The sequence below is a fragment of the Grus americana genome, chromosome 2 (assembly GCF_028858705.1).
Source record: "Grus americana isolate bGruAme1 chromosome 2, bGruAme1.mat, whole genome shotgun sequence".
NCBI classification, from domain to species: domain Eukaryota; kingdom Metazoa; phylum Chordata; class Aves; order Gruiformes; family Gruidae; genus Grus; species Grus americana.
In genome coordinates this window covers 112,890,678-112,914,696 of record NC_072853.1, presented here as the reverse complement: position 1 = coordinate 112,914,696, position 24,019 = coordinate 112,890,678, and the positions used below count along the sequence as shown (strand labels likewise).

Sequence of the window (24,019 nt, the reverse complement as noted above, 5' to 3'; positions counted from 1 at the left end):
AAGAATTCACAACTTTAGATCGGGATATGATAGCTCATAAAAAATTTGATTTCTGAGAGTGGAAGATGAGTTTTGTTCTTTCCAAGAAAGTATTGCAAGGCCTTGTCACCATTAGTGCACCAGCCTGGGCTGGCCTCTTGCACTCAAGTCAAATTAATAGCGAAATATTTTTTCCCAGAAAATTGTGGTTGTAACACTTATGACTGAAACTGCAGTTACACACCCTTGTATAAGGAAGCGGTGTGGAGGAGAGGGGAATCTGTTTGCACTATGCAATTTTAGAAGATGCCCTGACACAATGGTAAAAATCGAGGATGATGCCAATTACGGATTTTCTTTTTTCCAGTGAAAATCTAAGTGCAGATGATTTACACTGAAATGAAAGCTGTTATGTCCTACTCAGTTAAATGTTCTGTTCACCATGAGATGTGTCAGTAAGGCCACTGTAATGAAATCAAAAGAGAAAAATAAATCCTCAAAGCTGCAAAAGAAGTCCCATTTTCTCCAAGAGCTCGATCATGAGACCACTGACCAAGGAGATAGCTTAGTGTCCAGCTGAAGAGCTGGCAAGATGCAGCCCATCCCTTTCATCCCCCGTGAGAGTCCCGAAGTTGTCATTGCTATTTGGCAATTATTTTTTTTTTTGCATATTTGGTCAGGGTCTGTGACACCTCAGTGCAGCTGTCTGCTTTCAGTCAGGCTAAGAGTGAAGCTGAATAAATAACTCCAGGCAAGTAAGTGTTATCCTGGTAAATCCTTCTCGGTCCCTGTGAGTGTGGGACACATTTGCAGAGTTTCAGGATGCCTTGAGACACATTTTCGGCAAATAAGCTATTAACCAAGTTAACTTCTCAACTCTAGAAAAATCAAAAGGTCCACATCCATCTTTGTGGATGACTTTGAGCCACTTTTATAGAACTAGAGATTGGATCTGAAGGGAAATGTTTAAGGAAGTCATTTGAACATTATTTACAAAGTTTTCAGTTAAAAGATGAGCTAATATTTTATAGTTTAGTTACAGCTTATCTCTTATCTTTGCTCTTCCAGGCTTTTAAGACCAAGGATGGCTACATTGTGGTGGGAGCTGGAAATGATCAGCAGTTTGTCACTGTGTGCAAGGTAATGGTGTAGTAGGTGACAGTACGGAAATGTGTAATAGTTTCCATTCTGACTAGGAAAATAATTACTGACCGCTTCTTAATTCTCCTTTTTTGTCAAAATAAATAGCAAGTATAAATTCTAACCCTGGGGTTCTGTCTGGTAGTTTAGGGGACTGATACGGGTTCTGTGCTTTGCCTCTGGATTCAGAACACCCCCATTCCCAAACTTGTGGGTGCTGAATCCCTTTTGAAGTCTGTGCAGCTGTACAGCTAATTAGCTAAAAAAAAATGAACAAGCTAACAACTTTCCAGTTCCGGAATAGCAAGTGTCACAGAAGTCACACAGTTGCCTTTTTCAAGAAGAAATGTGACACCGTTTCTCCATAAAATATGTGGTAGGCACAGCTATTAACAAAGCAAAGCTAGGGGATGGATGATTCTTGTGCCATTTTAACCAGTAGCTGAGTGCGTAGTCCTTTCGAACATTAGTGCGTGCTGCTCTGTGCTCACAGAGAAACTTGCGGACTTCCTAGAAAAGAAATATTACAGGACTGTGAGCCAACTTTGAAGTGGTTCAGAGATATGACGTTGAAGAACAAATTTTCAAACAGGACAGCTGCGTTCAAAATCTGGTATCTTCATTATTTTGAACTGAAAGAACACTAGCAATTCTATTTTCACAGAGGGTAGCTTGGAAAGTTGTAAAATATTTTTTGATTTTTCACATACTCCTTTCCTATTTTTTTAATACCTGGAATTGCTTTTCCCTGGACAGTGAATACATTTTAGAAGAGGAGTGGCTGTAGGGAAACAACTGTTCTTAAATAAAGTGTAGCAATATTCCAAACAAAAGACCCCAGTAACACGTAAGCTGGGGCAAGAGAAGTTTGCATATAGCATTAGACAGCATTTTTTAAAATGAGAGTTCTACCTTTTTCCTGTCATGTTTTTTCTCTGGGAACTTGGATATTTAGCCTAAATTTGTCACACTCTAAATGAGCTGGCAGCCTCAGGAAATTGAGCATTATTTTCCTCCATTTGTTCATGTCAGACATTTCACATGTCCATGGATGTTCACAACTAACAACTGGAATATGTAGTAAGAAGACAGTACAGTTGTGATTCTCTCAGTGCAGTTTGGGCTACGTATCCCCACTTTGCTATCTGGAGGAGTCTGGTTTCATTTGTTTGAATTGGCTCTCTCAACAGGTAGCAAGTTAACCTCCTCAAAGTTTTTTTCACTGGGTTTTCTTCTTACAGGTGTCCAACCAAAATAACATGGTAATTATATTAACATGAATGAAGACTAATGACTAAACAAGTGTCTACCTGCCACAACTCAGTTTCGTCAAAGACTTGTTGTCTCATAAAGGAAATCTTTGCAGAAAGTCCTAGGACATAGCCGTGAATGTCTTCTTGATGCTTTATCACCTGAAGAATCATGTACCAAATGCTGGTCTTCCTGCCATGCTTGAGTAAGGCAGAGCTGAAGATCGGGCTCAGTAGGTTCTGACACCATGGTTGAGCTAGAAAGCACTAAAAATTCAGACCATGCATTCACCCTACTTTAGGGTGCAGCTGAGAGACTCTGTGACTTGTTGCTACATAGTCCCTCTGTAATCAGTAAGGAGTGAATGGTACCCCAGGAGATGAGGCAACATTTCTACGATTTGTGTTACCTCAGAATCTGTAGAACTAAAATTAAATGAGATGAATATCTGCATGCTGGTACAGCATGGAAAAATGATGATTGCTCGCATTCGAAAGGGATTAAAAAAACCAGAAAAAATAGTTCAAGTTTTGGGTAATGGTTAGACTTTTCTATAAACCAGTTATCATATTTGTTTTTAAAAAGAACAGTTTTTTTACCCTTATCGAGTTATTGTAGGTATGGATTTGGGTTGTTAAATTGCCCAGAAATGGAGTGATGTGGAAGTCAGTGGAATGCTGTGAAATCCATTAGAGGTATGCTCTGTGCTGAGTCGAAGGTGATTTGGAACTTAAACCACCATGAAGTGGGAGAGCCAATAAAGGAAGAGGACTTTATTACAGGAAGGCCCGCAACACCCTAGTGAACCTTTAATAAATACAGAGACCACTAATTCAAACATTGGAATTGCTCTTAGAGAACCTTTCTGAGATGAGCTGGTGCTAAAAATACAGGCTGTATGGAAGCTGTTGCCCTGAAGACACATACTCTAGAGATGTAACAGCTGGCTCAAGCTGTAAACAATTGCAAACATTCTGCTTCAACCGTATCTTTCCAAGCAAGCAGAAAGAAAAAAACTGGAATAATTCACTGTGATGTTTTCAAAATCAATGACAACTAACTGTAGCTTGTTTGAGGACTTGGATAATTGCAGAAAAACTTTGTAACACTGCTGGCTGAAGTGCATTTCATAGTGGTCAAGTGTTACGAAAGCACATCCTGATGTGTGCTGCTTCAGTCTAAATAGGAATACTGAGCAAGAGTCTTCAGAAGGCTCAGAAGACTGAGCTTTTGTGTACAGCAAAGGAGAGTACGGACAGGTTGGCTAGTGTTGGGGGACAAAATGCAGAGAGCATAAACTCTGAATGTGCATCTTAGATCTTGAAGGAGGCCTAGAAATGGAGAACGGCAGTTTCATTCCAAGTGGTCACAGTGAAATAAAGAAAATAGCATTGGCAGTATGATGCAGAAAGGTGAATGGCACATTAATGAATAACTTCTCAAATGTGCATTTGTTAGTCACAAAAAAAATTGAGAAGAACATATAGAGACGCGCAGCTTTACAACAGATGGACATTAAGTTGAAGCTGAAGTCAGTAACGTTAATTAAAACAGTAGAGTGAGCAACTCCATATGATCATTTTTCATATAACTCATCAAATGGAACCATAGTTTTCTGATTAATTTCTTGGTTTTTTAAGCTCTCATAAATAAGTATTCACTATCATTTACTTTGAACAACCTTACATGATTTTTTTTTCTCTAAAGCAATGATTTGTAATTCCAAAATAGCAGCAATAAAAAGGGGAGATAATTTTAAGGGGGTACCAATATTATTGTTAAACTTTTAGATAGTAAAAGAAGAACATTTTCTAAAGCTAGATTACGATATGTTATGATTTTCATAAACTAGATTGTGTAAACATAGGAGGAAAAGAAAATATGATGTGAATTAAGCACTGATGGAAGATGCTAGATTGATGTTATCTTGCAGATAAAAATCTGCAGAAAATTTATATAATACCATCATTGCCCTAACATAACTTACTGATACCTTGGTTTCCAAGCATAGTTTTGTCACTCTAGGCAACAACTACATCAAAGGTGACTATCTGTTTTGAGTATCTCTAAGTATCTGTTGAAAGAATACCTGTTTTGCTGATTGATTGTTTTAAGTCATCAAAGGCAAGCCATATCCTTATTCACTCCAGCAAAGTGAGGAGTCATTAAACGACAGGGGCCTTGGTCTGAACCAGTCTCAGAGGAATTAGTAGAGTTTGAGGTTTGAGGCAAATATCAGAGAGATTGACACCAATCTATGTATCGCTTAGATGTGGTAGTACATAGGCATATGGATTCAAGGAGTGGCTGAACATGTTAATAAAACAAAAATCCATGGAGGATCGCTAAATACATAGAAAACAGCTCCAGCTCAGAAATGCCCTAGTCTAAAGGCTGGAGTTTGGGTTAACAGTAGAGAAGTATCATATGTACTGGCCCTGTTCTTAAGCTCATCCTAAGCATCAGCACTCGGCCACAGGCAGAGATAGGCTGATGGGCTATAGGGACTTCAGCTTGGAGCCAGTATTGGTTTTTTGGTAAGCCATCATGGAAATGGCCCTGTAAAAAAATGTGGCATGTTTAGAATGATTATAAAACTCATCATAAGTAAAACTGATCTTGAGTGTGTGTTAGTGAGTAAAAATACATGAAGAATATGTGACAGTCTCCTTCTTTGTAATCTTCTATTCTGCCTGCTTCTGTAGCTGATGTTATTGGGATATTTTTTATTAAATTTGGAAAGCAAAACTCATTCTCTTTACTTATGTTCTCTATCAATACATTGTGGCATGAATAGATAAACTATATAGTAACTATTGATTGTCCACACAGCTATTCTGTCTCCTAAATGCCTCTACAAAATTCTAAGACTCATTCTCCACATTTAATATCCTATATAATAAAATTCACATTGTCTTTGCATGATGGTTAAATTTCTGATGTGCCAGGTGGGAGTTACATATAGAAGATATATTTCTCCTTTCTTGGAGGTTATACCACCAATTTTATTTTTTAATTCTTTTGGAAGAAATCATAAAGAAAAAACTATGACATTTCAATAGAAAAACACCTCTTTTTTTTTTTTTGCCTTTTTGACAGAAATTACTGAAGTGGAAAGAAATATTCTTAGACATAGCTTTTCTCAGTATAGCATATGAAGTACAGTCATAGTTCTTATTCTGTGACATATAACTTAGTGCAGGATAATCCCACAGATCTCTCCAACCTCATGCTAATAACTTACAAACTTTTTAGTGTTCTACAACAAGAATTTCTCCTAGCTAAAGGTGAAAGCTATCGACTAAGATTTGGATCTTCAGTTTAATTTCTGTCTTTTTCTGTACTTCTTATGTAACATTGACTAGGAGGCATTATCTTTTCTTAATTTTCTAATCTATATTAAAAGATTAATGAGAAGTAGGGACTTTTGGAAAGCTATCTTAAATTGGTAATGAATTTCATTAGCTATATAAATATATCCTGCCAAGCGCAATTCTTACTCACCTTTATTTTTACTTAGATCCTGAATTTGCCTGAAGTTAGTAAGGATTCCAGATACAAAACTAATGCACTCAGAGTCCAGAACAGAAAAGAACTTACTGACATATTGTCAACCCGGTAAGTTAATCAAAAAGGGAGAAATTACATTTAATCTGTTAATGCAAATAGTCATGTGTAAGACCGTCTCATCATGTGAAAATTTTACTTTACTCTTTTTGAGATACTTTATTTTTTTTAAAAAGTATTGAGAACACTTACTGATGTTAAATATACTGCCTTTTGCACACAGACTATAGTGTGGACTAGCAAGAAGCCAGACTGCAGTTTTAAGTTTTCAGAAACCATTTTAACTTCTTTTTAAGCATTAACTTGAATTTTAGTGAAACAACCAGTACTTTCTGCTTTCCTGGAAGAATGTAACTCCTGGAAATAAAATGCTTGGAGCATCGTTTGCTTTTGCTGTAGCTGGGATTTTAAAGTTTTCACTGAGAGCTGCTATATCCAAGGGAGTTCCACTTGATGCTACTCCCTCACTGCTGGTTCTGTGCTGTGGTACATTATCCCTGGGTCAGTCCTTTTGAAATCAAAAGGATATGTGCTTAATATTCTACATGGGAATCATCCTATTAAATACTTTAATTAAAAATTATTTAAGAGGAAGCTCAGGAACCCTTTATTTGAGAGATTAAAATAGCTTAGTTATCTTCCTCATTCTGTTTGAGAAAGCCTTATTTCTGTGGAGTGCTCTTCTGTTTAATGGAAAGGATGATAAATTTATATAACCTAAGAAAAAAATGAATCTGTGTTAAGCTTTCCAAAGGTGGCTTCAGCAACACTTCATACTTCAGGGGACGAGCAGAAGAAGCAGTATATCTACTGTTGTCAGTGATTCAAGAAAAGTCACACTATCATTTTGACACTTGGCCTGTGTGAGTCTTTGTCAACATTTTGTGTAACTATTATCATTCAGGCAATTTTTTGTTTATTTAGGAGCTTTAAGTCAGATGTCTCCCCTTTTCATTCCATCTGAGAAGAGTTGCAGTAGGACACCCTTCCCCCTCCTCTCAACCCTGCACATTTTTTTGATATTGCGAACCAGAATCACCTTGCATCAAAGACTGTAGAGAGAGTGATTTTGCCTCTTCCTGTTGCACTTTTCTATCTAACCTGTCCATTTTCAGATGTCCTGCCCCTGATGAAATAATGAAGTACCAGGTGACTTTGCATTTTCAAATAATTATGGTACAACTGTTCACAATGAACTTTTGGAACTTATCTTTTACTTGCCTTCCTATTACAAATGGATTGTGATAGTACAGATGAACCCACTCTTCCTATAAGTTTTAAGCCCTTGAAAGGGAATAGTTATCTTTTTACCTATTTTTGAGCTCTTACATTGTTGACACTTAATCTTAGTTTCAAAGGTGATTCATGTCAACTTATTACTTAGAGTTTATTTCATTTATTATAGCACTTATCTGATGTACTCTGGCACCTTATGAGAGTGCTGTTTTGCCATCCACAGATGAATTACTTAACAGCTTGTTGCTTGAGGTTAATTTTGAATGCAGGGGCTTTTTATGGGCAATATCTGAATAAGAAGATAAAGTTCAAGGAACAGTTGTTCCTTGAATGAATCGCCAGAATTCTAGTTTTGTTTTATATCTGTAGCTATTAGTTCATGAGATTACCTCATTGCTCTTTCAATTACTGCTTTATGTCTTTTTTGTCAGCGTTTATGTTCTGTTTTACTAGAATCATTTAGGCTGAATTTCTGTGTAATTTATATGCAAGTATGTGACTGTAAACACATTTTTGGAATAGACGTTTCCGGTAGTATTCTGTTATGTCATATTATTGTGAATACATCTGGCATTCAGTTTTAAAACACTGACTATAACAAACACCTTTGGCATTCTAATGGACGTTGAATATGTTTCCATACACATTCCCTGGTAACTTTGCTTTTATTCACTAATGCACAGTTGTTTGTAAAATTATACATGGTTCATTTTTTGAAGTTACTTAGAGAATTAAATGAATAGTTTCTCAGTGCTGAAAAATGTCAACCCTTGAGAAATTAAGGGAAATGACAAAATAGTAATGGCAGACTTTCATTTAAAAATACCTTAATTAAATCACTGATTGCTTGATAGTATTGCAGCTTCCAGCACATGGAAAATATAAACCTAAGGTGCATTAGTTAGAAAGAACCACCTGCAGACCCTCCCATTCACTCACTATATGTAAACTGCTATCCACTTCACAATGAATTTGTGGAGATACAAGCTGGAGCAGCTTAAAAGAGTTGTGATTTTCTTGACATGGGTTCTACTACGGCCACTTTCGTTGAGATGAGCCCCTCCTTTGTGTGGTGGAAGGCAAAAAAGAACATGAAAGTCCTTTAAGGATTTAGTCAGGCCATTCATCCATGTCTCATTTTGATGCTGTGCCAGGCAGGTTGCATACAACTTGAGGCAAAGCAGCTTTTTTCCAGTGACGTTGCAATGGAAAAAGTCAGCAAACTTGTTTGGTGTGCCAGGCTGAGCAGTAAAAAGCAGGTAAAAAATTGCATCTATGTATAGGAATCTGGTGATTCCTAAATGTTCCTTCTCTTTTGTACATGCTTGGAAATATAAATGGGAATTATGGTCCTGTGGTGGAATCCATTCAGAATGTTGCTGCTGCTAAGGCCAGTGAAAAGATTCACAGATACAGTCTATGTCTCAGCATCTCAATGGTAATTACAGTGACTAGAAGCACATGAGAGGAAACATAGTTGTGTTTCCTTCCCTTTCCCCCAACCTCTTTTGCTGCCATTTTCAGTTTATACATCCTTCCTGTTCCACTAAGTCATTGGTATTTTAAACACAATTTGTATGGCAGATACTTGGTACTCTGCAGTTGCTTGCACATATCACTGCTGTGGCACAGTACATACATGCAGGCTTTTTTCCAAGCTGTTGATGCTGTTATAATCTTACTGAGCTGAGGTCCCACCAGAACCTAGAGCAGGCTTCCATTGACCTATCTAACCCATCCCCTTCCTCCTATCTCTTTTAAACTATTTCTGGAGGTATGACTTACCTTTTCCTACTTTTCTTAATTTTCAAAATGGACTAACTGCAATTCCTGTCTAACTTCTGAGCACTTACTAAGTGCAGGAAGAAGGATTCTTAGCTTCCTGCTCTTAAGGAAAAGGATTTGCCAGGTTTTATTTAGGAATAGAAGGAGATGTTCAGACCTACTCAAAGGGTCAGGAACTCCCTGAAGTCTTGAGCATTTAATTTGCTGCATGTGTGGAGCTGAAATTTTTAAAAACATCTGAACTTTGAATACCAAAGAGACAGTTGGTGCCTTTCATTTGCTAGGGTAAATATTAAGCAATTGAGACTCTGGCCACAGTTTTATTCTAGATGTGCACAGAAAGGAAACATTGGTACAACTGGACAATGTTAAGGAATGCTGTTTTTTTAAAAAGGCTGCATCTTGGGAATTCTTGACTCAAATGACCTCTAATTTAGATCAATATTTCTACTCACCACCTGCAGTAACCGGGCCAGATTTCAAGGCAGTTAGATAAGCATGGGGATTATATAGCACTTAGAAGAAATTGACCTTTAAACAGAAGATTTTTCAGAAAGGTGTGAAATGACCTATTCATCACAGTCAGATGTCATGAGCTGAGTGAGAATACAAGATGGAGATGAATATGGCTTGAGACATAAATGTAGCCTGAAACAACAGCTCTGAGAGGTGCGAATTGCTCCATTCATTTCAGAAAGAATCTTCTCATCCTCTCTCTTCCCTGACAGAAATGAAGAGTGAAGCACATCTGTCCTTAGCTCTGCACCCCAGCTTGCTGTCTGCTTACGACATCTCAACTCCCACTGTAGAGTACACATGAAAGAGAGACGAGGAAAGCAGGTAGAGGAGGATAAATTCATATACCCATAGAGATTGTCAGATCTCAATAAAAGGGACTGGACGGTAGACCACTCTGGAGTGGTATGCTGCTTCGGAGAGACCCAGCTATCACATTGGGGTAAGAGGAGGGAATTACAGAAACCAGTCCCAGACATCTTGACAGGGGAGTGTTTTTCAATTCCATCTTCTATAGGGAAATGACTACAATGCTGCAAGGACCACTGGGTCATAAGATATTCACAGGGAAGAAGAATATAGGCCTATGGGGTATTTTCTACTTGTTTTGCTACTGGTGGTGTTATCCCTTTCCCATCTCTGGTCCTCTTCCTGCTATGCTCTTTTTTTCCCTGTCCCCATCATCTTCCTATGCTTCCTATGGCTCCCCCAGCATCTTATTTCCTCTTTCTCTTCCCACTGCTGCCATTTGCACATCTACTATGTTTGCTTTACAAAAAAGGAAGTTTCAGTGCCTTCTGTATCTTCCTCTTTATTTAGGTGACAACAAAGCAGAATTCTGACAAAAGCAAATTGCCTCTGAACACCTTCCTTTCTTGGGCATGTGCCAAGAGTCAAATTTAAAATGACCCTACCTGGGTGGAGGTCAGGTTCAATGGCTACTACAGAGGCCCCTGAGACTCCCAGCTCATGTGAGAACTGACAGACTACAGAGCACTCTGGTTTTTATGTTTCCAGTGGAAGCCTCTGTTTTGTGAGTTAGATGTACATCTATCCACGAGAACCAAGGTTTAATTGTCGCTCCGTTCTCCCCCACCTCCCTTCCACTTTTACCTTTGCTTCCTCTGGAACAGAATACTACCAGGCACAATATGGACTATTTTGTACGTGTGCATATATACATACATATATGTATATGTGCATAAATATGTCAAGACATACATATATATCATGTGCATGTAATTTGAGATGGATCTGTGCAAAAGCTGGTGTAATGCCAGTTCTAAAAAAAGGTGCTTTGGGGAAGGGGCTTAATCTGTTGACCTCCTTCTTCAAAGTACTCCAGAAGTTGAATGTTAATCCCACCCTGCATCTCAGTAATGTATCATAGAATCATAGAATGGTTTGGGTTGGAAGGGACCTTAAGGATCATCTAGTTCCAAGCCCCCTGCCATGGGCAGGGACACCCTCCACTAGACCACGTTGCACAAAGCCTCATCCAACCTGGCCTTAAACACTTCCAGGGATGGGGCCTCCACAACCTCTCTGGGCAACCTGTTCCAGTACCTCACCACCCCCACAGTCAAGAATTCCTTCCTAACATCTAATCTAAATCGACCCTCCTTCAGCTTAAACCCATTACCCCTTGTCCTGTCACTACACTCCCTGATAAACAGTCCCTCACCATCTTTCCTGTAGGCCCCTTCAGGTACTGGAAGGCCGCAATTAGATCTCCCCAGAGATGCATTTTAAGACAGTGCAGCTAAATGTGTAATCCAAGGTACTTTGGGAAAGTAACCTGTAAATGGAACAGAGTGTGTGGGATTGTACGAGTGCAGGAGGAAGGGGAACAGCAGACATGCAATCAGCCTTTAAAGTGAAGCAGCTCACATAATGAAGAACATATAAATTCATCATGATTAGTGCTCCTGCAACTATAGCTAAATTATTGTAGGCTTAAAATCAGAAGTGTTAAGGCTGGAAACAATTCAGAGTGGAACTTCTATTCCTAGCACTTATATTTTAAAGCCCTTATTCCTGACTGTTCACCACAGCTGCATGTTGCCTATGTAAGTGTGAGGGGAAAAGGAATGAGCAGGAAGGAAGCACAGAGGAACCTGATCCTCAGTTAATGAGATCTTTGCTAGATTGTTTCCACCTAGTAACAGAAGAGGAGGGCACCTAAAGGAGAATGTGTGTTGTAAAATGTTTAATTTACCTGATGAGGAGCATGGTTAAATTCACATTTGTTGAGATACACCCAGCCTCTGTAAATCTCCTTCCCCATCCCCACCATTTCTTTTTCAAAACCAAGAGCCTTGCAGGCTAAAGTCACTGTTGATAAGGTTACAGGAATGAGCAGCTGGTCATTTCCTGGGTCAGCAAGACAGGTATCTGAAGTTTGAAAAATAATTGACTTCAATGTGGCACAGCTGGTGAGGTTTACTTTTCCCAGTTATCTACCTCACCATCAGTGCATAGATGGTTGAGCTGTGTAGGTGTCAGCTGCTAAGCTGCTACAGTTTGCTTTAAAATATTTTGGTTTAAGTTGCTATTAGTTTTATGTTGACCTCTATGTATGTAACTGAGAGAGATCCAAAATGTCTTAAACATCTGATTTTTGGACTGGGTAAGCTAATGTATTTTCTGTGTGTTTTTTCTCACCATTTAGTAAGCCTCTAAGCATTTTCATATGTAAGTGTGAAGTTCAAGATCCTTCCTCAAAAGGAGTTTGCTATCTTTTTTTTCTGATGACATACATTACTAGCTGGAAGACTGCTGAAATCAAAGGAGATCTTTTCATTGATTTTTTTTTTTTTTAATGAGCTTTTTGACTTGACCATTGTTAGCACTTTACTCTCCTTGACTACTTAAAGGACAAAAGGCAACAAACTCAATATAGCTTTCCATTATTCTCAGTGGGCTTTTACTGATGTGTGTTTACCTAGCTGATTTTCAGTTAATTTGCACTTCTTTGTCATAACTATAGAAGTAACAGTCCTTTTGCTTACTTGAGAAAAAGAGAGGAAGGCTTGGGAAAAGGAGTACATTTCTAATGTGTGTACACTAGTATTATCAGAATCCAGAAAGAACTAATTCTGGAACGTGCTGGATTTTACTACTCAGGAGCCATGAGAAGCACATTTTACAATATGGATGTGTTTCCCCTTCTCTAGTATGCTATTCTTTAAAAATGATATATAGTTTTAAAACAGCATGCAAAACTTCTTAAAGGAACATGAATGCCCATTCATCTCTAGCACAAATTCTGCACATAAAAGCGAAGGTTTATTAGTAGCTCTGTTGAACCAGTAACAATATTTAAAGTATGCAGAAATTTAAAGCAAGTTTCAAGGTGGATTTGTGGTACCAACAAATATCTGGACTGTATTTTATGTAGCTACCACTTACAATCTATGTGACATCTTTTAAAGTAGTTGACATATCCTTTGGCAAAACATGTCAGTACAATCACGTTGATCCCAGAGATGTTAAGGGTCTGTTGTGGTTTCCTGAGTGATTAATCAGTAACCAAGAGGAGACTAATTAGACACTAACACAGAGATGCTTTCAGACTATTGAGTAAATGCTATAGTATTCATTTTGAAAACTCTAATTGTATATTTACTGTACACTAAGGGATAATGATCCATTATTTACATTTTCTGAAGAAATTTTTTTCTATGACTTCTATTCTGTATGTCTTCCATAGATGCTACTGTAAGAAAGTGTACCAACTATTTTACTGTGTTAACTAGTATTAAAGAAATTATTAGTAGTGAGGAGAGAAAATGTTGTAGATACTTGAAAGTAAATAGACTGTTGATAAACAATCCAATGCAAAAACCATAATGCAAACTTGAGTTGTGCTAGAAAACACAGGAACGCTATTGTGGACTTCAGAAAGAACAGAGAAGGTTTTTGTGATCGACTGCATGTAAATAACTATTACTAATCCTAGATGTTGCTGTTCCATCTGCATTTGGTAGCTGTCCAAATTACTTCTCTAAATTAATTGCTATAAGCTTCATATAGAAAAAAAGCAGTATTTTGCTTCAGTAGTTCTAAACTTACTTTGTGTGGAATTGGATGGTTTTATCCATTAGAGAAGCGTGGATGTCCTTCCACATAGGATGTAGTAATAATTGAAGGTTTCCTAGAAAACACGGAAAATGGGATATAGGCAAAGAATGCCCGCAAAGTGGATTCGTTCATGCTTTAGAAGTTTTTATTTCATTGAAAGACAGAATATTTGCTAAAAAAGAAACAAAGTTTACATTAATAGTTAACAGGATGGAAAACTTAGTACATTTTAATAGAACTCGGTTATGTTTATAACTCATTAAAGTGATTTCATCCAATTTGTGCAAGTCAAGCAGACTCTTTCTTTTTTGCAATTAATGATCCATCCTCCCTTTTTTTAATTTGTTAGAAAGCAGAAGAGGATTTAGATCTTGCTTTTTAAGAAGCAAAACTACACTTGTGGCTTGTGTAAGGAAATTTAGTCCTTTTCATTTGATATTTAATTTTTGGAGGCTATTTCTTATATTGTGCTGTAATGTTTTTTGATTAATTTGCTGAGTGTATAGTTTAAATTTAGCATTTTTCATTTAATGATGCCTGCTAGATTTTTCAAATTGAGGAAAAATATATTTAGTTGGATTTCTTCCCATGAAATAACATTTCAATTAGTTCAGCTCATGCTACGTTTTCTATTCTTAGAAAATTTTAAAGCGTGAAATATCTTTAATGTTAACTGGTTCAGAATCTGATGCCTCATTTCAATATTGCAACTTCAGTAGCTTCATGAGCGCTGTGTAATTCAGTGCAGAGGAGGCTTAGAGTACTGCTTAAAACGCAAGTAAACATCATGGAGACTGCTACCTCTTTTAGTGAAATAAGCCTTAGTACAGGCTTTTCAGTAAAGGTCCTAGCAATGAGTTTGTTCTTCACTGGGATACATATCCTTCTTTTTTCAGAGGTCTTTTCAGAAAGAGCCTGCGTTCCAGCTTCATACCGCAGACTAGTACAGTAAAAAGTAAATTCTTTTGAACTTCTAAAATACTGGTAATAATTGTAGAAAGCCAAGCTACAGGTTTAAAATGATTCTACAAATAAATCACAGATAACTTAAATGGCATTTATGTGATCGTATCTATATCAGATGGAGCATTTTAGAGGGAAAAGGGACTCATCTGGAAATATATTAAGCTGTGGTGTGAATCACATCCTTGAGCTCTCTTGCAGTCACTGAGTGTCATTGAGGGCCCGTGGACAGATAAAGATTCACTCACAACCGTCATGCTTCAGAGTTCCGATGCGGTACAGTCTTGGATGGTTTTTTACTAGCTTAAGTTTGGAAGATGGGCCATTATTTAGCCTTGTACGTGTTTCCATCAGTGATTTGATTTATATATGTATATAAAAAATACTTTTTTCCCATTAAAGAGAGGAGTTGACATTATAAATTTTCAGTTAACAAAAGGAAATTATATGCTAAGTAGGGTATTTATAAAAGGCAACATCAAAGCATACAAAAATGTTTTAAAACCAATGTTATGGGGAAAAGGATTGGCCAGGCCTTGTAAATTCCTGCTGATAGAACTTTTCATTTTCAAGAGAGAATTTCAGTCTTTTACTTCTCTTGGAAGTTTTTGTTGAAGGACTTTATGTAATATTTTGGAGTGCTGAGCATGATACCAATTGATAAACATCAGCCTTTTGCTATAAGGAAAGCTTATGGTATTTGTGTAAGTGCTATTAAAAATGATATTTAGATGGAGGGAATGATATATACAGGTTAGAAGGAAAAAAACTATTTCAAAGTTTGTGCAGCTGACATCAGAGAGGTAAACTTTGGCATTTTTTATCCACACCTTACTGTTTCAAAGTCTGATAAAAGATATTTCTCCCTGTACAACAATATATAAAACACAATTGAATGAACCGAATAGTTGCATGCTGTTGCTCTCAAAATCTGAATAATAGACCTTTATTGGCAGTGGTGATGTTCTGTTTTGTTTTTAAACGCTTTGCTTAACAATATGGTCTCAACAGCCTCTTTTTACCACAAATAAAGGAAGCTATTCTACATCAGATTTAGGTCAAGAGTTTCAATTTCAAGCGACAATGCTGTCTGTATCCTTTGAGGGTGATAGAATGTGGGATTTTACTTCTTTGAATTTAAAGCTTTTAGGAATTCTCTCCAGTCACCAATATATAAATTAATAAGACTAAAACAATTTTTAGGTCCATTCAAAACAAGTATTTTTAAAATCAGAACACCACTTGTTTTCTACAAAATTGTGGTAATTTTTTTTTTGGTCTGTTACATAGGTAGGAAAAATCTAAGCAGAAGCTAAAATTTCAGACATTCATACACCCCATAGAAATTTTGCAAAGCATGCACTCACTTCACTGTATATTGAGTCACTCATAATAATATTGCCGAAAAAGAATGTCTGTCTTGAAAGTTACTCAGATTTGCCATGACATACTGATTATGCAGATGTAGATAATTGACACTCCTGTTGAAAGGACTTCATTTTCAGACTATCCTTAAAATCTAAGAGTTAGTTGGTTTTCTTTTTTTTTTTTTTAAGAAAGAGTTTACAAGTATTCTCCTGAGTTTAAAAAAAAAAAAAAGTACAAGGAATAACATAGCAGGGCTTATTCATTGCTAATAGATCAAGGGAATGCTGATACAAATGCTAAGAATTATGGTAATTTCTTAGAGATGGATTTCAGCACCAAGGTTATGATGCTGAGTCCAAGAGTCCTCCTGTAGATGTACTGCCTTTTGTGAGAAATGAGATAGTAGTGGAGGTTGAGGCGTTAGAAAAAGTAGTAGCTGAAGAAAGCTTTTAATTTATAAAAAGGCAGTTAGTGGGCCATGGATTATGAAGTATCTCAGCAGGGAAGCAGCTTAGTTGCTAGCAAAGAATCAGCACAGTTTTGTGTAAATAGCACCAATAACTAATGGGAAACAGTTTTTAGTGTGAATCATATTTACACTGTGCAGTGGTTTGAGCCCCAAACCTTAGTAATAGAAGGCTATGAATAACAAGAATCTATGTATAATGAGACTTGTTGCCAAACTGAGTACAGAAGGGAAATACAAATTATATTTTAGATTAAAATGATAATTTTCTAATGGCTGCAATCACTGAGGAAGGAGGGATATCTTCCTCTCTATAGTTACCTTTTTTTCCCAGTTTCCTGTAAGGTACTTGGTTCTAGGTGTGGTCAGCAGTAGAGTACTAAATTAGACGGATCCAAGAGATGTCCAAGAATGGTATTATCTTTATGGCTGACTACATCTTTACCATGAAATAACTTTAATATTCAATGAAGTGTATAATGGAACAGTGCAATAATCTTATGTCTGTTTTCTTTAGAAGTGATGCTTCATTTCATAATGTTTTGCACTTTTAAAGCCTTTTATTCTGATTTTTCTGTATTATTGCTCCTTCAATTTCTAATATTGTTATTTGTTAACTTCACATGTACTCAGCAGGAGTAAAGCTTCTATTTCTGAGGAAGAGCAGTGCAAAACTTGTGCATTTTCCTAGTTATTTAGAGTGCAAAATGCATTGAGTATCAGGATTTCTTCCCTCAAAGCTTGGGGAAAGGGAGAAAGACATTAACTGTGAAGCTTGGATCCATACCTATTGCCATATACGTAATATAACTGTAACTTGTCACCATCACTAGTTTTGTTTCTTTAGACTAAAAAGTAGCATGAAATACTTTGCAGCCAATCTCTGCATATGTATAAAAAGAAGTTTACAGTTTGACTTCGTACTGATGTAGGGATTTTTGTGCTGTTGCGCTTCGTTGCTATTAACTTTCTGTCAGAAACTTGGAAGGTTTTTTTGCGTAATAACATGCTAGAAGTAAAGCTGAACGTTACTGACATTGTTCTGGATAACACTTGGGGCACTCTGAACTGGTGAGCTACCGAATGCCAGTAACTGAGTGTCCCATATCAAGGTTTCTATTAATTTCACTTTCATCAGGTCTTTAAATCACACCTAATTTCTTTTCTGTGTTGTACGTATCATGAAGTAGATCCTTCCTTTCTAATAATCTGGTAGACTTTTGTGTTACTGACCTTCATGAAATTTAAGATACGATCTCCAAATAAGCTCACCTTTGAGAATCCCAGACAGCTGCAGAAAATACCATCTCTCAGCAACTGATATTGCTTCAAGAGTGTGTTTTCTTCATGTGTGTAACTCTACTGGGCAGATGAGGAAAGAAAAAGTATCTAGCAAAAGAGGGGAAATAGAGTGGTGCTACCAGTTCTGGATTTGAATGCTTAGAAAGAAATAATCTGAGCTTTTAGTATGTGCTACAAGGATGTGGAGCTCTGTGTTCACCAGCGTAGGCGCAGCGTATATATATGCTGTGCCGGATATCCTTAGGATAGGTTATGCAATCATACAACAAATAAATATGTAATCAATGTTGTTATCTGACCAAAAAATGTGGTTGTTAATCCTGACATATGTTTTGGATGTAATGGAGGAAAAACACTGCGGTGCTTTACATCAGCTTTTAGTGAGCAGTGTCGTATGTTAGACTTGCACCCACATTATATCTATCTTTTTGTTGTTAAATACGTTCATAAAAGAAAACAAATGTGAAGCACATTAGTGTAATTAAGGACTGAAGGAAACCCATAGATCCTTATTTGAAACTGCTGATAAATTTAGCTTTACATCATTGTTGGATTGCTTCAGATGATCAGATAGAAATAGAAGTCAGTTCAGCAATGTTCCTTCCCCTATGTCTTTGTGTTTTGCACTTCTGAAGAACACGTGTAGTACATTTTCATTATGTTATTCGCTGCCTGGGAAGAAATCAGTGGGGAAGAGCATGGAAGCAGCGAGAGAGGGAGGAGACAGGCTATACACTTTTTGAACTCTGAAAGCACAGAGTTGAAACCACATGCTTCTTATTTGCTCTTAGGTTTTCAGAAAAAACAACGATTGAATGGTTGCAGCTCTTTGAAGGTAGCGGGGTTCCATATGGCCCAATCAACAATATGCAGCAAGTATTCTCGGATCCTCAGGTTGGTTCTCACCAAGTCTTTTCTATACGTTATTACATATGTTTTACAAATGCTGAGTAATGATTGCTTTTCCTGCCACTCGGACCTGATTTTAGCTACTTTCAAATGGGATTTGAGAGTTATATGTTGGATTGAGTTAATATGGCATAATAAGAAATAAATACAGATCCTTAAATGAATTATATGCTTGGGAACACAGATTTTGCCATAATACATTAAACCATAGGTATTCCACGTCTCGTGTGGAGTGTGTCTTTCAAAAATGGCTGGTAAAACAGGGAAAGAAACTGTAATATATTATGTAATTGCATTTTGTCAGATAATGTGCAATATGCAGAAAAGTACCTTTCTGCTGTCCACAAACAACTGATCTTCTGTATGATGTGTGGATAACCAGAATCTGTACTGTTAAAGGGCCCAACACAAACCGAGTTATACTGTCTTGAATAGTGTAACAGAGTATTTTATGGCTATTCTTTTGTGCGATGAATCTCCTTTAAATTAATTTCTAATAATGCGAGTAACCAGAAAAATGATTGACCACTGGAGGAAAAAAAAAAGCAGCTTATTTTGTACGTGTCCATGTCCTCTGTCAAGAAGTGTTTGTCAGGATTGTGAATATGACTGCAGTCTTTGGGAAAGAAGAACAGGCAAAACAATCCCTCATATGAGGGAATGTTATATATTTATTATACTTCTAGAGGTATAAGAGAGTATTTGTTAAGTTACTTCAAGGAAAGAAGGTTTTTTTTCTTAAATACAATTTCTCCTTAAAATGATGTAGTACCATGCTGTAAAGTATGCATGGGCCAAATATTTCACTTCATAACTTTCACAGGGATTAAAGCTGGGCTTTGAAGAACATACCGCAAGAGTCTTTATTTTACTCAGAACGTGGTTGACTTGGCTGTACTTGGGACAACATTGGAAAAATATTCTTTCCTTTTCCTTGATGCTGCGAATTTTAAGAAGTTGGGTCCACTGTGAGAGAGACAGCTTTTTAAAATGTAGTATGTCGTGGGATGGCCATTACCTCCCAAATTGAAAAGAGGTTAGCATGGTTATCTTGCTTTTGTTAGAATTCACCTAAATATTATTTTTATATATATTATAATATATATATGTCAGGTTATTACCTGATTTAGCCTATCCATAAAAGTGCTTTGCAGTCAGATACAACCTTATGGCAGGCTTTTCAAAATCTTTTCCCATAAAGGGGCATACCAATCTTTATTCCCTTCATGAAACTGCTTGAAAACATCTTTTCTACACCCTTCTCTGAAGTAAGTGGCACTCAGACACTGTGTTCTTATTACTATTGGAAAAGAAATGTCAGTATTTGGGGTGATGCTGCATGTTATACATTTGTTTCATTTCTGGTGCTGCCTGCCTCCTTAAGCATTTTCTCACAGTTCTTGTTCTGTTCAAGGGGAGCCGGGGGGAAGACTGCAGTTCTTTCCTTTTCTTTCTTGAAATATGGAAAAGTGTTGACATTTTAAGGTATTGCTCTTATGGCAAGATATTTACTTTACATCACTTATATAAAATTAAGACCCCACTCCACCTTTACATATCTGAGAGGCTATCTAGCAGTCTAGGAATTCAGAGAGTAGCATACTGAGCTGCTTAAAAAAATTATGGTAGAAAGTAGAAAAATAATCTTATTTTGATGGTGAAGACTTCAGACCTTCACAGGTGGCTTCACTGCCCTGACTCCCTTATTCATAGCTTGGATTTATAGGCTTAGGGACAGTTCAAGCAAAGCTTTTCACCTTCATGTTTATTCTGAACTGTAGTTTTTGCCGTTGCAGCTTGCCCGGTTTCCCTCCACTTGCTCATCCTTCTGCTGCTGTATAGACAGCATGCATCTGGCATAAACACACATGCTTGTGTACAGCTTTGCTTTTTGATAAGGCAGTCTGCAATTTTGGTTTCTGAAACCTCAAAAAGCATGACAGTGTCCTGAGAATATGTCTAAGACTTGGGAAGAAGTCTAGTAACACCTGCGAATGTGTAATCTAGGTATCCTCTGCACTATGAAATCCCAGTTATAACAGGGAAAAACCAGCACCCACCACCAAGAGTGTACCATAATCACAGCAAGGTGGTTCTCACATGTAAAGCTCAACCCAGTCATTAAGTATAAGAACTTTGTAATCATTCTTCACAGTGCTTCTATTATAATATGGTGGGGTTTTTCAGGCTTGGTTTAGATCAGAAAATGCATTTCTAGGAAAGATGTCACTCAGCTTGCATTTAATATCCTTACTTACTAATACTGCATAACAAGAAGTACAAACAGTGTGATGTAAAATGAAGGAGTTTATCATAATGCAGTAATCTGTTTTTCACAGTCATTTGCGTCCAACCATCGCAAAGATTCCAGAAAAACATCAAACCTGGTGATACTTCAGTATATATCAAACTCTAATCTACCTCTAATAGTTAATACCTGGGTTTTGCTGACCTTTTCCATCTTGGGCATTACCAGCAGAATTGGATCTAAACTCAATACCATTATTTAACTTCATTTTATTGCCATTGTCTTCCTGTTTGATCTATGGATTTTGATATCCATAATGTAACCACCATTGATTGTAAGTGTAGTCTTGCACCATTAGTGACCAAGGTGCACTGTCTGGACGTCAACGACATCACAGAATCTGTCCCTTCAGCTGTCAGTAATGCTACAGAGGGTGCACTGGGCTGGTACGAGCCAAAGACAGAAATCCTGCAAGGGGGTTGGAATAATGCAAGGGAGGAATGGAAGCAAGTCTGATGAGATAGGAGAGACAAGTAAAGGAGATGACTGAAATGGTCTAATGGAACTTAATCAGCTACAGGTGGGCTATGTTTTAAAATTTTATTTTATTTTAACTAAAAGGACCTCAGAAATCTGAAGGCCAAGAGTGGTTTGTATAACTTCTATAAACTGAGATAAAGCAACAGGACATTTTGTTAATATCATTAACAGCTTCAATCATACTCCAAGTGAGCTGCCAAAAAACATGAAATTTTTTACTAAGTTGGAGTGCCAGGTGATACTGTTTTTTCCATGAATGGAGTGAAATGTCCACTTTTCCCACTGATTATAATCTTTTATTCATTTGTGAAGTTAAAATGAATACCACAGGCATTTGGACTGCTAAGTCAATCAGTCTGTGGACAGAAGTATATGTGTACTTGTGCATGTATGGATAAAAAGGCTGAGAGAGAGAGAGGAGCAGATTGGCTAGTTAAGGGAACAATTTTCTTAAAAATGAGAGGGAGGAAAGAATGTTTGTAAAAGTTCTTACAAACTCTTAAAAGTACAGTATAGACTATTTTAATGAAGCTTTTTATAGTCAAACTTTTTCAAGCTATTTTTTAAAAATGTGTTCTTATAACCAGGCCAAGATAGTACAAACATTAAAGGAATTCTTAAAACGTTTTAAAAACTTACTAGTGACCTCAGTATGGTCCCATTTAATATACCCTGGGGAACATGTGTATGAAATAGTGTGGTTTGAGGGTTTCCAAACAAAACAAACTTAAAAGAGAATACCATTTTTAATAGAAACTATTCAAATTCTCCCAAAAGATAAAACAAAACCAGGTACGCACTGTACTGCAGCTAAGTATGAAAGAACAAAGATCTTTGCTGGTTAAGTGAGAGGACTGAAGGGGTTTTTTTGTTTTCTTTAAAAGCTGACCCTCTCCTTTTTCGCAATGTAATTTCTTTAACAGTTCTTATACAGTGTTATTACTTTAATTAAATGGCTGGCATATATAAGAAGCAACAAAACAACCCAGAAATACTATGGGCAGTTTAATAAATTGCTTGTTATCTGATGTTTTACCAGATTAAATCCATTCCTGTTGATGAATTTTACTATATGAATGCTGCCAGCTGAAAATAAATATGAAAGCCATGCAGTGGTACATCTCCCCCACACACTCCCCCAAAGCAGTTATGGTCATACCACACAAGTTGAGTACATCAGGTGTAAGACATCACCCTGATGCATCACTTCTGAGAAATATGGGGAGGGAAATATCGGAGCTGAAATATCACAGCTGGCCCTGATTTCAGCTCCTGCCAAACACCTGCAGACTCTAAAAGGATACCAAAACAAAACTCCACCCTGTGGCAAGAGGCCATCCCTTAACAACCCTTCCCTGACTTTGCATCACTATAAAAATTAATTTAACATTTTTTACAGAAACCTTAGTCTTCCTGTCCCAGAAGGCCATTACAGTTCCTTTAGCCATTTCTCTGAATATGCCTCAGGAAAAAAAAAAAAAACAAAACACCACACCACAGTAAAGTGAACTATTGAAATATCTGATAGCTGGAAATTATCTGATGTTTTAAGTTCATTATTTGTGGAAACTTATAAAGGTGGTGGTAGGTTTTTTTTATTTACCTCCAGATTGTCTCTTATTTTGGAAGTCATTTCACTTGAACACATCCTGGCAAAAATTTCCTAGCATCTGGTAAAAGCCTCTACAATCAGTGTTGTGAACACACAGAACAGCAAAAGATATAAAGTGTATTATGTTTTGGGGGTGATTTTTTTTGTTTGTTTGTTTTTTAAATCATCTTATTCATAGTTGTTGTTGGTTTGGGGTTTTGTTTTGTGTTTTGCTTTATTTAAATATGACCATGTTTTAATTGTTATTCTTTGTTGAAATAGGCTTTTGTGGCCCACTGAGGGATGTCCCAAGTTGAATGAAATTATATTCATGTCCATAATACTGCAGGGAGTTTTTACATATAGAGGTTTCTGTAACTGGAAAGCAGTTGATGAAGGCCTGAGGTAATACGATGTGTCTGGAAGTAATTCCTAACAGACAAGAGAAAGAGAAGAATTAAATTTTGCATGTGTCCATTAAGTACTAGAACTGGTTGGAACTTTTCTGATGGAATGTTTTTCCATTTAAAAATGCCAATTCATTGAAAGCGAAACATCCACATGAAGGTGTCTAAAATTAAATTCTATTTTGAAACAGAAATTCAGCTCTATGCCTGCCTGTTTTGCTAAGCTGAAAATGTGTACTGCCTAGCTTTGACTTAGTGTTTCAAGCCAACTTTTTACTTCAATTTTTAAATCTTATGCAATGAAAAAAAACCCCATACCACCAACCATACCCAACCCTTTAATTTTGTCAAAGTAGCTCTCTTATACTAAGTTACAAATGTTTTCAAGCTTTTGGTTTGTGGGAAATTTAGGAAAGTGGATTCTGTTTTAAAGTGGAAAGCATTAAGGAATGGAACATAGTTTGAAGAAATGAAATGGAAAATCCAATTCTAAGACTGTTTGTAGTATGTGATTCCCACACGTACACAATTTTGCAGGCTTTCTATGTGTTGTGAGATAGTTCTGTATTCAGATATTATAGGAAGGGCTCAAAATGAGACGTCACTTGTATTTTGGTATGAGCAATATTGTAATAGGAAGTGTTTTTTAAATTTTGGCTGTAGTGAAG

General features: G+C 36.9%; 1 protein-coding gene across 7 annotated transcripts in view; it reads left to right on the top strand.

The window, feature by feature from the left end:
* Positions 1–24,019, top strand: part of SUGCT (succinyl-CoA:glutarate-CoA transferase) — a 346,273-nt gene that overhangs the window by 129,271 nt on the left and 192,983 nt on the right. For 5 of the 7 annotated variants that reach the window (XR_008575765.1, XM_054815787.1, XM_054815784.1 and 2 more), the window contains 3 exons: positions 1,048–1,119; positions 5,891–5,988; positions 18,448–18,550. Coding sequence is in view for 6 of the 7 variants with exons in the window: in XM_054815787.1 (XP_054671762.1) it covers positions 1,048–1,119; positions 5,891–5,988; positions 18,448–18,550 (273 nt within the window). In the remaining variant the exon portion in view is untranslated. The remainder of the gene's footprint in view (positions 1–1,047; positions 1,120–5,890; positions 5,989–18,447; positions 18,551–24,019) is intronic. The other 2 variants (XM_054815788.1, XM_054815786.1) reach the window with 1 other exon arrangement.